We start from the raw sequence: 15,527 nt of genomic DNA on the forward strand, positions 1-15,527 counted from the left end.
TCCTCCTGGTAAAAAGAAAGCACTAACCTCTTCTTCTACACCCCAACGAGGTTTGTTTGGGTGTCGTTCATTCTCCTACGTACCCCGAGAAATAATTTATTCCAGCTCTTGTATAGTGGAAAAATACGCCCATTGCCAGAGATGGAAAAGGGGGGTTGACATGTTTGTGAGCATTTACCAACTTTTACAGAAACCATACCTTGTAGTGACCACTCCACATTCAATAAATTGGACTCAGTACTATGTAGTATTACACTAAAGTAAGGTAATGTTACACAGTAAATGGTTTTACAACTTTAAGGGCAACTTTGCAAATATCTAGCGGCAAAACTCTAGCCTTTTTTGATTGCAATATACTTCACCACCAAAAACGGTAACAATAAGGCAATATTCCCACTTTTTATGTACAACTTTAAGAGAGAATGTATGCAGGGCCGTAGATTTACTTCTTAAAAAGTATTAAAGGATTAAGAAGAAAACTCTTAGATCCTCGATGACAGGACTGCTTGCTAAAGCCAATTCTAATACCACAACAAAGGGAGACATTTCACTGCAGAAAGGTCTTAGGTTGCAATTACAAAAGAGCAAAGAAAGAAACGTCTGTACTGCCATTACATAAACTTTGAAAACTAGTTATTTCTCACTAGCCGATGCAGTGCCAATAAACTCACAGAGGAAAGGCAACATATTCCTATTTCTCTTTGTTATTACCCAACACTGCCCTGGAATGAACACACTAACCCACAGACCCGTGCACAGTCCTATCCCTTCTCCATGTCACATTGGTGAGGCATCCTGTACAGATTTCCATTAACCTGGCAGGACATCCAAAAGAAACAACTGCCTACATTCGAGGGAGGTCCAGAAAGACAGGTGTAGGTCCGAGGTGTGCAAGTTTGCATAATGTGTTTTTGTTAAATTTAGTGAAATCTTATGAACATTTTGTGAAATTGTGCAAAATTCCAGTGGCGGCTGGTAGGGAACAGGGGGAGCGGGTGGACTGAAAAATATATATATAAAAAAATGTACCTCCGGTTGCCCGCTGCATCTCTCCTTCGCAGTCTAGGAACGAGGAAGCACCCAGGCTCCCCAAAGCCAATCACAAAGCTGCAATATAGCCTTGTGATTTGCTCCTCTAAGCTATTGGTGCTCAGATGGGGACAGGTAGCCTGTGCATATTCTCTACCAGGCTGTCCATAATAGCCTGGTGGGTATATGCAAATTGCGCATGACCGGTCAAGTTGTCATGCGCACTTTATGTGCACAGTCCACTCCTCCTACCTGAGCACCAGCCACGCCCGTATCCAGCCCTGCAGCAACAAAAAAATACAATAATAACCTCGTTGTTATTATTTTATTTTTCCCTTTTTCACTGCTCTAAGAGCAGTGGGGCGACACTCCTCTGCCACTGCAAAATTATGCTTTTATTGGAAAATGTTGATTGCCGCTTTCTTATGTGACTGTTCGCATGAGTAACAGGCAGGAGAGTGGTACAAACGCAAATGTCTCGTTGTAAGACATTTTCTGAGCAAACCAGTGTCATGTGTTCAAAAATTATTAAAAATCAGGTAATGCAAAAGTCGGCAAATTTCACCTGTGCTAATTTATATTTCGCTCAGGCCCAGGAAGGTCTGTCCTTGTTCCATTCTGCGAGATGAGAATGAATGTGCAAAGTTCCTCCTCCCTGCTCCAACCCACATCTAGGAGTACCCGAACATCCCATAATGTGCGTGAGAATGAGAAGCAAAAACATATGATGGAGGGACTTTGGGGACATATACAATAAAATGTTGGAGCGCAGTGTTACTTAAAAATTGGTACCGCCAAGCTCTGCCATTTTTATAAAAAGCAGGGATGCGCCATATTTACAAAAATATGGCGCACCCCTGCATTTCCCATAGCGCTGGAGCTAAAAAAAAGCGGCCTAGCGCAAGCACCTTTGCGCCATTTTGCAAGGGTGCCTGCGCAGCAAGGGCAAATGTTTATGTGTAGGAAGGGACACCTTCCTGCACATAAACAACCTTGGAAGGTGATGTGCTGTTTCTGTATGTGCCGCAGAATGCAGCACATGTAGAAAGCGCAAAATAGAAGGAGAAATGTATAATTTCTCTTCGCATCGCCATCCTAAGACCAGGTAATACCTGGCCTTAGTTTTTGGCGCCGCCCCATCCTTGTAAATAAGGCTCAGCGTCAAAAAGCAATGGGTGTTATAGTGGAACGCCTACTGCAACTCCCATTGCCTGCAACTTTTCAGCAGCAGACTGCTGCGGAATGGAGTATATTTACAAGGTGGCGATAAGCCATGTTAAGTGGCTTAACGCCACCATGTAAATATGGGGTATGAAGAAACTCAACCGGAGCGTCAGAAGTGACGCTTCGGTGGCGTTAGGGGCTTGTAAATATTCTCCTTTGTTTCTATAAACTAAAATGTATTTTCTGTCAATGCCTGCTCTACCCGTATAACTTCTACCTCATTTTACGAGATGCTGTAATAAAGAATTCCAACCTTTTTAGGAAATTCATAGTTATTAACGTGTCCTTACAGTCACCTTTCCAGCAACTGTGCAGATTAAGAGATAGTTGCCAGTGAACATGTTTCACATTCAGGGCCTCAAACCCGTATTTCCATCCCATAGCTAACACATTTGACGGAATTTACGACTATCCCACAATGGGAATTCTCAAATTCGTTCCTTTACCCTAGCCCAAAGAGAAATACTCAGTCAAGAAGCAGGTACACCCTACCCTGCACTCCTCTCTCCTATGCAGCCTAGGAATGGAAATTGCTAGGTCCTGTCAGACACCGAGCAGAATACTTTCGCTATTAGGAAGCACCACTTTGTCTTTGCTTGCAGCTGCAAAAATAAATATTTTGGCCATAATTCTGCTTTTCTACTGCTCACTTAGCGCCAGGTAATAGGTAGGCTTGCATATGCTTGACATTAGTAGGGAGTCAAATTATGTTCTCTCTGATATCTGTTGTCACTCCTACCAAGTGCCAACTAGAATAACTCTCAGCTTCCGTGAAGGGGACCGCATCCATAGGCACATGCTGATAGCATGTGCTGAAAGTAAATATACATTAAATTATTGTCAATCAAGAATAAGACAGGCCAGATACAAAGAGTTCAATAAAAAAGTTGTGACATGAAGTAAAGCTCGCACTTCCAAGAGTCCCAATCCAAGTTTGCAGGAATCAGCAGGGGTTTGAGATTCTCTTTTAGTGTTTTCCCAACAGGTACTACCCAATCTGTGTCATGCCCCTCGCCACTCATTCAAACACAATCATTTGAGCTCTGCAAACACCAGAAGTCTCTAGAAACCTGCCAAGAGTAGCAGAATCTTTTCACCCACCATGTCAAGACTTTCGAATAGCCCTCCTTTCATCCAAACTTGAAGGCGCTGCTATTCACGCATGCCTGGCCCCCAAACATCCACTCATCCCATCTCAACCAACGCAGGATATAAAAGCTCGATTTTTGATCTATTCCTGGTGTTCATTTTCTCTCTGTGACTAGTTCTTTAGTAGGATAAAAAGCATAAGCAGCTCACAAGCTCATCGGATCACACTATTGGAAGTTAAATACAACCAACGTGGACTACTGAGCTATTTTTCTCAACAGAGTTTCGTCGTTTCCATTCTAGAATATGGCATCTCTCTGGTTTGCAAAAAGATTGAAGAATCGAGGTACGGCGCGGTTAGCTTGCTATGGATAACCTGACCTGGGCACACTACGGGTAAAGCTTACAAGATCTGTCACTGAGGTGTTAATAAGACACCATTTGCATTACCACTTTGCACCTGGACATGTGTGCAGTGAACTGTAAATATCAGTCAAGTCAATTAATCAGTTACATTGAAGAAAATCTATAAAACACTCACCCATGCTAGAATTACATTTGTAATATCAGTGCTCATTTTATTTATAACTGTGAAGAAATTAACTACTGATTAGCTGAAGGAACATGGAAATAATTAGTTATTAATCAATTATCAGTAGGAAAAAGGGTTGCACCCAAAACAGTTTTTTGGACCAACACTTAAGGTGTGATATCAGTGGCTCGGAAAAATATTATTCAAATTGTTGATGTGTGGAGGAATGATGGAGTCAATTTAAGAGTACTTCATCAGGCTGTACAAGGCAACGCATGGTTCACTGATAAAACCAAGTAAAATAAATATGGAAGAATAGCCAAGAAAAGAACAATTGATTTCAAAAGTGTTCCTTAAGAAGAAGGAAATCATGCAGCAAATGCTGGAGAAAAGTCTACCCTTTACACCAATATGTTCCTTCACGTCCTATAGAATTGACATGTATGGGTCTTGGAAATTAGATTTCTCTTGTAGAGGATACAATGAAGAAACAGCTCTGGTTATGATCTGCCTAGATTCCTTGTGGACTGATCAGGGTCTGTGCCTTCTGCACAAAGCCCTATCCTTGCAAGTCAAGTGCTCAACATTTTGCCCTCAAGAGTTAAGACTAGTCCTCAACAAAGGTACAAAGAACTGCCCTCCCCAAAATCAAAATGTTTGGATAACATTGTGCTTGGGGGCTACTACTTGTTTCTTACTGTATGGCCGTATTTACTGAATGAAAGTATTGTTCCTGTGGTATGAGAATTTTCCAGTGCATATCAGCGTGCATATGTTGATGCAAACCTGGATATTCGGGAAAGGTAAGCAAGTACAATATGGAAAGAGGATTACTGGGTATGGAATGCGCTGAATTGCGTAAAGAAACAGTAACTAAATCAGAATGCTCAAGGATATAGGTAATGGCCATCCACCATCACCACGTGTGCAAAAGCCCACACATAATCAAACAAAAAGAATTAATATTCCGAGCAATGAAGTCCAAAATAATCAGAACAATCCACGCCAGGAGTTGCCACAAAATTCTTCTTCTTCTTCTTTATTTTTTTATGACACAGTTCAACATAGATTTTAGCCAACACGTGTTTCATCTTATGTGGAGTAAACCACAGACTTCTTCACTGCAAACTGTTAAACAGCTTGTTCAGAACATATTATTTGACAAAGTTGGCCAAATAATGAACTCTAATGGCGTCAGAGACCGCAATGGTTCAAGATTTAAAGGAAGAAAAGAAAACCTAATTGTGATGCGCTTGGTAATTCCAAAATTAGTCCAAATGCAGTGATCAAAAGTCTCCTGAAAGAAACGCCATTTCTCGTGGAGAGTACTCCCAGGAAAACGGCTAGAAGTCTATTGGGCTTTCTTTTTCTTCCTTTAAATCTTGAACTATTGTGGTCTATGACGCCATTGGAGTTCATTATTTGGCCAACTTTGTCAAATACAATATTCTGACCAAGCTGTTTAGCAGTTTGCCCTGAAGAAGTCTGTGGTTTACTCTACATAAGACGAAACACATGTTGGCTAGAATCTATGTTGAACTGTGTCATGAGAAAATAAAGAAGAAGAAGAATTTGTGGCAACTACTGACGTGGACTGTTCTGATTATTTTGGACTTCATTGCTTAGGATATTAATTATTTTTGTAAGGTAAGCACGTAGATCAAGAAACAGCCAATAAGAGTAGAGATGCTTAGGAAATACAACTGCCTGGATTTACAAGTAGACTCTATATTTTCAGAAAAGTTGTAAGTGGTAAGTTAGCGTCCATTACAGCTTAAACAAAAAAAGGTCACTCGAGCACACAGACTTTGAAATGCACAGCTCAGATTTACTAATTACTGATGCATGCTGGGTTCTCAAAAATGAAGGCCACTAACTCATTCTTCAGTATTTCCCGCAAGCCTGTGGGTGCTGTAATACTCCAACATATAGCTTCTGTAACCAGGAGACATATACCTGACATGACTCCTCCATCACGTCGAGGAACACCTAAAAGCCAGACCAGGTGACCTGGAAATATTGATTGTCTACTTTCCCTGGGTATATGCTGTATAGCCAATAGTGGAGAGGATGTAACCTTACGGCTCGAGCGGTCGACCTCGAAGCTGGGGAACTGGGTTCAAGTCTCGGCAACGACGCTCAACATCCTGTGATTCTGGGCAAATCACAATCTCCCCATACCTAACTAAAAAAATTTATGTGTCCATCTATAACAAAACCGGTGCTTATGTAAATCGCTCTGGCACCTGATGTCTCGGGTCTAGTTCGCGCTATATAAACCTCTAAAAAAATACATTTAAAAAAAGCATATGTACTACAGAATACCATGCATTTTGTACATCTGTCAAACCTTGTAAGGAAATGGCTAAAGGAGTTGGCTCTAGGGATCCTTAAGTTAGATCAACTGCTATATTTTGACACAGCGTCAACTGGTGCTAAAAGCACAATTTAATGTACAGATCTTCTGTTTCTAAGAAGTGTGTTAAGCTGATTAGTAAAGCCCTGGTGGTCTGATTCTCCAAGTGCGAAGAGACAGAAGGCTTTAACACAGTTTCTCAGACCAGTATCCTGCAGAGTACAATGTGAGGCAGTGGGGTACCATTGACTGGTCACAGAGTGAGGCCTGCTTGCAGACACAGCATCGAGCATCAGTATGTGCTGCTAATAAGGCAAGTACACTAGAACCATTCTATTGGTTGGTAAGTTCCAGCTACCTCTGTGTTAGTAGAGGATTCCATTGACATCGCTCAAGGAAATCAAACTGCAACAGCAATCAGCCTAGTACTCTTGAACAAGCTACTTCTTGAACTACATTCGATCGACAGCCTAATGTGGCATAATGAGATGTTTTGATTTGTCGGCCTTGGATACCAGAACTTTACTGCTTTATACCAGGAACTTGAGATCTGCTCAGCTAAAACTGCTGCAAATCCTCAGGTACAGCAGGGCCGGCTCTAGGCTCATGGTGGCCCTGGGCAGGGAGCGTAGGTAGGGGGCCCGGAAGAGGGGGTCCGGGTGGGGCGGAGCGCGCAGGCCAGTAAAGAGGGGAGGGGGTCAGGGTGTTTAGAAGTGGAACAGAGCTGGATGCCGCCAAATCCCTGCCAGGGGCCACCACGCAAATATGTATCCATCCTCAGAGGATTAATATATTAAGGATATATTGGCGTGGTGGCCCCTGGGGTTTGGTGGCCCTGTACAGGTGCACAGCTTGCACATGCCTAAAGCCGGCCCTGGGTACAGACAGGCAGGTTGGGGAGGTAGGAGTTTCTTGCTAGGAACTGCAAAAATATGGAACCGCCTGCCACTGACTATCAAAAACAGCATGACACTCAGACTTTTCAGGAAATCACTCAAAACATGGTTATTTCTAACCGATCTATAAGACATGCTCCAGCACATTCCTCTCACATACATCCAGCCAAGTCCTTAGTGCCAAGACGCCCCTGTGCATTCGTTGCGCTTTATAATTATAATAATCAAATCAAATTATAAATTATTACCAGTCTTAAGGTTAGGAAATGAGACACACATAAGGAGCCCGCTGTAGACTTGTTTAGGGTTGGAAGTTGGCAGCACAGAAAAAAGTGCAGCACAGAAAGCCACCGGCTCCCTTCACACGGTTACATGGTGAGGAGTCAAAATCACACGGCAGCAGGAAGAACAGTTGGAAAGCATTCCACAGAGTGGCTTTCCAGCTGTTTTTTGGAGGCCGTATGTAGCTGATGTTCTTTAAGAGGTGTGAAAACACCCCAGGACATTGCCGACAGCCCTAGCAACCCTTTGTGTTTTTTGGGTGAGAGGGCATGAGGGGATTTGTGGAGGGCACAATGTTTCTCAGGTAGCTCTAGGCACGAGTCTCCGCCCGCTCTAAAGCCCCACCCCATCACACGGTGAAAACATTTTTGTAGGTTGGTATGTCTGGGCTTGTGCCTCACACTTCTAAACACCTGCACACTAGTTACCTAAAAGGGGTGTTGCAGCTCTTCTTCCACCAGGATGCTCACACTGGTGATCGGCCCTCCACAACCAGAGTACATTTGCATGGTGGTGAACTCCCTTTACTGGGTTCCACTTGCTTCGATTCGCTGTGGAACACACTGCCTGATCGTACAACTTGAAGAGTTTGGGATGACCCTGCCATTAGTCCAGACTCCGATTGGTCTTGTATCTGGAGTGTCAGCGTAAGCAAGCTGAGGATCTTATGGGTATCTGTCAGGGTGTGGGAAGGCCATGGTGATGCTGCTGTCCCCAAGTCAGGGGAATCACACCAGCTCCGCCTAGTATAAGAACTCCCTATGCTCCAAGAGAGTGCAAGCCGTATTATAGTACTAAATAACACATGCCCAGCGGCACATGTTCTCCACTTGTCCCAGCAGAAGCGGATCTTACTGTGCAATTTCTCGCTTCACGGGACACCCCCACCCCTCAGTAGAGCAAAACATTGACCCATCCTACAAACTAAAGCAAAATGCCAAGAACCAATACCATTGCAGATCTTTGCTTTTAATGGCTTGCGCAACAAATAGGTTTCCAAAATTCAGGAATAGCGAACAGAAATGCAGGGTGAGAATTAAAAGAAGAAAGGAAAAGACCAGAGGGCAGGCCTTATCCTGATATCACACAGCGTCTGGAACTCCATCGCTACACAGTTCTGACATACACCTTTAACCTCCACTAGGAACCTGGTGAAGACAATGCAACTGCTGCACACTTTGTCAAGGGAGGGGAGCAAAAATAAAAGAAAAAAACACATTTTAAGAGACCTTGCCTCCATACCACACTCTAAAAACTCATCTATTCAGACTCCACCTAAAACCGGGGTATAAACAGTCCTATTCTTTGCTCCTGGTACTTATTCTACGTGGTCCTTTCCTAGTGTAGATAGTTGTTAGACACCTCTTTTCCTCTGGACCGTTCCTCTCTATGTTAGTAGCTTCTTCTATGTAACTTGCTGTTTTTGGTGGGGGGCTCCACTCCCGAGGCTGTGAGGTCCACTCCAAATAAAAACCACAATAATAATAATATCATCTTAAAAAAAACACCTCACCCAAAAGCAACAACTTTGACTCATCACTCCAAGTGGACAACATGAAGGCAAGTCTCTCGCCTCTACGGAGGTCTAGCTTGCTCTAGACTTTGAACTCCAGTTATAATGTAAAGTGCTCTATTGCTTCCCAGTGAGGTTTGCACAATATAAATATCCATACACAAAATATAATGCTCACTTAAATATTTCTTCATAATTCAGGCTTAGGAGAGCTCAGGTGGAGTAAATTCAGCAGAATGCAGATAGTCCATGTGCTTTGCAGTCAAGATACAAACCGGATTGCCAGCTGAAATGAGCAGTGCTCCGTTATAATTTTTTCATGGTTCCAGGGCTCCAAGGCTGTGGTTAGTGGCAATGATTATTTTTGCAAAACCCCAAAATAAATAGATTGTCTGCTCTCGTTTATTTTCCTGGGTTCAATGTTAAAAGGAGCATTAGCTGCCCCGTTGTGTGATCTTATAATGTTTGGCAGAAGCAATTTGAATCAAGAAACTCCGGTGCCCTGCTACATAATCTAGCTCACTAAAACGGGACACTGAATAGGCTAGTTGATGGCTAGCGTAGATTTTGTTCTGTGTTTGCGAATGATATCCATCTTCTTTGTGATCTAGTTCTGGTAAAACCATGGTTTGCCATTCTGAAAATATCCAGCTTTTACCAATGCAATCAAACACCTGTTCAGGTGTTGCACGCTGACACTTTGCTTATTGGCTCTTCCTCCACATTTGTGTAGGAGTCTCCCTATATTAAGACAGGCACCGAGACTTTGGATTGAAAATTATGTACTTGTTTAAACAAATTTAACCCGGAGGTCTGCCTTATGAATGGTGCAGGATGATCGGTGTAACCCTGGTGAATGGTAATGTGGGAGCAGTCTGGACTGCTTACCTGTCTCCTGGAACCCCCACACTATGGATAGGTTGACTCATGGTAATTGTCAGATTTAGTGAAAGAGGTCCTTTCCGTCTGTTGAGGGTATGCCTGAAACTAGATTGAATCTATGTAATGATGTGTGACTATGCTCCATTATTGTTACTCTAGGTAGGGGTTTTATTTCTTGAGTGTTTCCTTTACTCCTCAAGGGCCTTCTGTACTACAGCTCCTTGCCAAATATCCTGTATCTGTTCTGTACTACTTGTGTATTTGTATTGTTAAAGGAAAATGGATAAAGAAATGCAATACAATGGTACAGGACTCCTCCGTCAAGTAGCCTCCCATTTATGCAGGAGGCATGCGTGGTAGTGGTACCACACTCTATGAGCGGAACTATCTTGGTGATAATAATAACTTGCTATTTGAAGTCTTGGTTCTACAGTGCAACACAGCACTCCAAGCAAGTACAGCGAAGAGTGGCATGCGCTTTATACTTTGGTGGGTTTTCTGCATAGATATCATGTCATAAGACAGAGGTCAGTTTGCAGGCAACAGGCGTGCATCAAAGAGGTGAATCCCAGAACTCTACCATGCTGCCTGGAGGTGCTGAGGAGCAATGTCACGTTAAATGGTCAAAAGCAGAAGAGGAAAAGTGAGGAGAGTTGGGTACAAGATCCTATAATCTTCCAAGTGCAGAAATATATTTTTGTGGGAGCTAAAAGGCAAAGCTTGCGGGGAATGTTGCTGATAAGGCTGGAGAGGTCCTGTTGCAAAGGTATCAAAACCAGAGACGAGCTCCCGGCCTGCGGCGTTCTCGCTGCAGAGAACCGGTGTGTGAAGGCACAGTGTTTGTTAATGGCCCAGTAATGAGATCAGACTTGCTCAGGTCATGGTGATGAGTAACCTCAGCACGATCCCTGTCAGCTCGTAACCCAGGCGTTCCAGGCCAATTAGACATTTAAAAGAAGGCCCCTGCATCTACTCTCTCTACCGCGACTACTTTCCATGCCAACCTTGGTTGTAAAGCCATCACTCATGCATTTTATGCAGTGGCTAGAACAGACTTTACAATTTTGTTGTGCAGGTGGTATAGAAAGTTGCAGTACAGCTAATAGCAGCATATTAGAAATCAACATGAGAGCTGCAATGCTGACGTATGCAAGGCCTGTTAAGAGTTATGCATGGCACAGTTGTAGCCATACTCTCTGGGGCTTCTCGTCCCAGAGTGGATTGATGGCTCTCGGAGATGGAGGCCAGGAAGAAGAAAATCCATTTTTGGACAGGCCCAGATATCCTGTTCGAATCAGATGCCAGCAAGATAGGCTGGAGGGCAAGATGCGTACAGGTTCTCACAGGACAAAAGTGATATCTAGAAGAAATCTAAGTTCATATAAGTTGCTTAGAACTGCTGGTTGGTTCAGGCCTCGAATTTTTTTATGTAACTATATTGACTTAAATAATCTACTGGACCTAATTATAATGCCCTAGACCCATAAACTGGTTTAAAAATTATTTGATCCTGGGCAAATATTTTAATTAATGTTCTTCTTCATCACATATGAAAGCACCATCAAATATGTAAGTTCAGCATGTTTGCTGTATAATAAACATTTTAGTTTGATTTAATAGACTAAACTTTTGCTCCATATAGAATACAAATCTAGCCACATATAGGATACAAATGCCCGCCGATTTGCCTCTTACCTCATTAAATGCATTTTGATCAGGGCCGGAGCAGGACTGTTTCTCAAATCATGCTCAACACCTATCACTTTTAATACATACACAAGTGAATCAAGAAGTGGTAGCATATTTATTTGTAAACAGCAGATTCTCCATTGAAATGACCACAACATTTCCCACTGATGTGGTTTTACTGATAACAACTATATAGTGTATAATGTTTGGAAATTGAGTTTCTGCAAATATTTGTCATTTGCACATCATCAAATAAAGTGTCTCTGCGCAGATGGTTATACTTAAGGATGGCAAATGATTAGTGGCTTGGCTGCGAGGTCACCGGGACAATAGACAGCTGACCTAAGTTTCAATATATAGTAAGAGTCTGTCTTCCATTCATGTTATGTATACTGTATTTCTTTGCTGCTAGAAACTTCAGTAGTAAAGATCAGCCATAATCTTTGCCTCAGATTTTTTCATAGAATCCAAACCTGCTGTTGTGTTAGTGGAGATTTCCATTTCTACCAATTCCATTACTACTCCTGAATCCTTTAATTGAGCTGAGTAAAAAAAATGCAAAGACCACAGAATGCAGAACCTTTTGTAGTCCTGCAGATTTCATCTTCAGTTAATGTTCTAAAAACTCCTGCAGATTTCATCTTCAGTTAATGTTCTAAAAACTTCAAGAATTAAAGTACTACTGGGTTATTTCTCCCAAAACATCAACAGCTAAAAAGATGTATTTAATTGTAGAATGTTTTACTTGTAGATGGAGGGGTGGCAAGTTCTTTGTACTATAAGCAGTTATATACACCAGAGCCTCTGGCTTCAAAGCAGATCAGCAGAAACCTTTAGATAAACCCAAGTACGTTTTTAGTAAGAATGGACATTTTCCTCAGTAGATAGATGTTCAGACCAGCGGACAGGTCAGCACATTTAGCACACATAAAGCATTCTTGCTGAAAATAATACTGTCTACTTTAGCCTTATGCAAAAAATATCAGTTTACCATTGGCTGTGACATTCGCAAACCAGAAGGCACCTGTGCAGGGAACAGAGGTTGTCATTCACTTTGCTATAAGATTATATGTCTTAGAAAGGTTTTCATTTTCAATTATTCAGAAGTAGCATTTTCAATAGTAGCTCTGGAACAGGGCGCAGAGGTGTTTGGAGGAGAGCGAGTTGTAAAACCCTGCCATAGATGGAAGTTTGAGCTGTGCATTAAAAAGGGCAGGTTACAGGCCTGCAGACGCACAGTACAAAGCTGACCCCAGAACAACAGAACTATACACAAAAAGCAAATTCGGGAGCTACAGCCTACTAGTACCTTGACTCAATGTGGTCAGTGGGTAGCACTGTGCCTGTGGTGATGTGAAGAGGTAAGGGCGACCTTCATGCAAGAAGACATACTGCCCGGCGGGAACAGGTTCTGCCAAGCAGCCAGTGTGCCAGAATCAAGACCCTACTTTGCAGCTGGAGTTCCAATACAGCCGATGCCTACATCCAAACATTCATTCCCTGACTTCGGCGCTGCTATGTATGATATTAACTACGGATCTCTCATACACACATCCCTTGGAAATGCATGTCCCAGAGCCCGAGTAAAAGACGCACACAGCTTCCCACTGCTTTTTGAAATGGCGCAACTCGCACCTCCGTGAGAGCTGAGCGTCGTTAACACGCGGCCCGTCCACGCCTCAGCAGTCAGCGCACACCAAGCAACTGAATTTCACCTTTTGACCCCGCACATAATGTCACTCGACCTACTCATGCAGAACACGATGCACCACACGCCACCTCGGCCTTCTGTTCCAGCCGGCGTGTGGGAGAAACCACAGGGCCGTTTGAGCGTCAGTCCCTGGATGAAGACAGGGGAGGGGGTGTTGGGGTGCACTGCTGAGCCCTGCGATCAAAATACACACGAGGGGTGGGCTGGGTCTGCCTGCAGGAGCTCAATATTTACCTTCTTCGCGCGCCCTGTTTGCAGCCGAGCCGTTGTTAGTAAAATGACACATTCGTCAGAGGCGCCCTGTGAGGGTGCGTGTCACCGCGAGGACAGCGGGCCTCGAGGAGGCGGCGCGCTCGCTCGGAGCCCCGCACCCTCGCGGATAGGTCACCGCTCCACCGAGGCAAGACACCCCCGGACGGTATGCCCCGCTCAGCCTCTGCCCTCCCCCGACTTCACAGGAAGGCGCGTCTCTCGGCGGAATGCGGGCACCACATACCAACCGCAAACAGACCACCAGCACCACCTCACAGGCATCCTTATCCACTGCGCGATCTCTCTCTCGCGCGCGCAGGCAGGTGTGGGGGATTACACTGCTTTCTTTCCGTCATTCTCATTCAAACAGTTCCTAAAACACCATCAAAGGCAGCCCTGCCTGGCAGTTAATCGTTGCTTAAAAGCAGGAAGAGTGGCGGCGCGAATGTCAGAAGACGGAAAGAAAGGTAAACCGGAGAAAAGGGTTATGAATTAAAAACAAGGATTAGTGTCTACGACGAATCCTTAAAAAATGGAAAAGAAAGTAACGATACATTGCTGCACGTTTCCCATACATGGCGCAATATTGGACCATTCCAGTTCTCGGTTTGTGAGTTCTGGCACCTGTAGTTTGCGCTCCCCGTTATTAATACTGGACTACGAGTACCACAATGCAAATGGACGAGCGACTCTACCTGGACAACAGCCTGATATCTTCACAGCACAGAGCACACTTCTCACACACCGCTCCTTTATCAGTAGCCCGCCATGCTAATCGTAGAGAAAGCTGTACAACTTCCATTAACATTAAATGTACAAATGACAACCTTCCTGGCAGAAAATAATGTCTGCCCAACCCCCTCCTTTTCAGCACCGGCTTTCCAGCAGGTGGCAAAACAGGCAAATAATTGTGTACAACGTGCCCTTTAAACAGGTGAAATGAAAGATTCCTTGCAAACTGTTTTTTCAAAACATTCGCCAATGATATAGAAGTTTCCACCGCCTCCTCGAACCTTCATATGAAAATACTGCCCTGCTTGCAGTATAAGGACCAAGCGCGTGCGTGCACCTTGCACAGGCGGCAGCCTCCACTTACCCCGCAGCGTGTACCATGGTCCCCTGTGCCACTCGCGCGCCGCGGTAAATCCAGGCTGAAGGGAAACGTCACGCGCACCTTGAGGAGTCTCGCGCCCCTGGGTGCGGCCGCAGGGTCCTGGGAGCAGTGGCTGAGCTCGAGCCCGGCGCGCGGTGCCGCCGCCGCCTGTGCCCAGTGTCTATCTTTAACTCGTGGATGCTTCGGTTTCACATTCCTCCCGAGCCCTGCTGGCAGATGCCGCGCCAATCAGGAGCCCTCGGTTGCACTCCCGTCCTCCCGCTGCCCGTCCCTCCGCCCCAGCGCCGGCTCTGCTCCAGAGCGCCGGCTGCTCTTTACCTGTCTCTGCAGGATGAAAGGGGAGCCGGCTTTGTTCGCTGGTGCAGGGGTCTCTCGCTGCGGCTGGCTGCCTCCTTCGCGCCCCGACGATGACGATGCATGAGGGAGTCCACTGAGACCTTTCCCTCCTGTGCAGTGGTTCACCAGGGCGGACCTCCCCGGGCTCCTGTGGGGGCACAGTGCCTGAATAGGCTGGACTGCTCCTCTCACCTCCCCAGACGTTTCATAGAAGCAGGGTGAACCCTCGAGGGGGGTCTCCGTCAAAAGGCTGCGTTTATAGGTTTTTGCGCGTAATTTGTTTTTACTCAAGCGTAAACTCGTGGCTTAACTTTCTCTTGGCAGAGACTTGGTAGAGCAGAACATGACTTTCGCAACCTGTGAAACCAGAGTGTATGCAGTAGTGGTATACGCTGCACTTGCAAGGGTTCACTGCGAAACTCTAGAAACTAGATGGGCATAAATATGTTGGATCTGGTATCTTGCTGCACCTGGCATAGAGAGGTTTTTTTTGTACTCGACTCGCGCGTGATTTTCACATGGACTCCTTCCTTGCAAAATATCTGTAAGTCTCACAAATGTTGTTCAAATATACAAAACGCTGCCCACCTTGAATTTACTTACAGAAGGGCAATAGAGGCAG

At 44.5% G+C, this 15,527-nt stretch overlaps 1 protein-coding gene across 18 annotated transcripts in view; it reads right to left on the bottom strand.

Annotated features, from left to right (window-relative positions):
- The window catches only part of DTNA (dystrobrevin alpha), a 658,854-nt gene that overhangs the window by 635,185 nt on the left and 8,142 nt on the right, over window positions 1-15,527 (bottom strand). For 11 of the 18 annotated variants that reach the window (XM_078687349.1, XM_078687344.1, XM_078687340.1 and 8 more), the window contains exon 1: window positions 14,552-14,742. The exons of 1 other annotated variant lie outside the window; for it this stretch is intronic. In XM_078687349.1, coding sequence (XP_078543475.1) covers window positions 14,552-14,568 — 17 coding nt within the window. In that variant the 5' untranslated portion in view covers window positions 14,569-14,742. Of the gene's footprint in view, window positions 1-14,551; window positions 14,744-15,527 lie in introns of those variants that run through there. 6 more of the 18 variants (XM_078687352.1, XM_078687350.1, XM_078687348.1 and 3 more) reach the window with 2 other exon arrangements.

The sequence above is a fragment of the Lissotriton helveticus genome, chromosome 4_1 (genome assembly GCF_964261635.1).
Source record: "Lissotriton helveticus chromosome 4_1, aLisHel1.1, whole genome shotgun sequence".
Taxonomy (NCBI): Eukaryota; Metazoa; Chordata; class Amphibia; order Caudata; family Salamandridae; genus Lissotriton; species Lissotriton helveticus.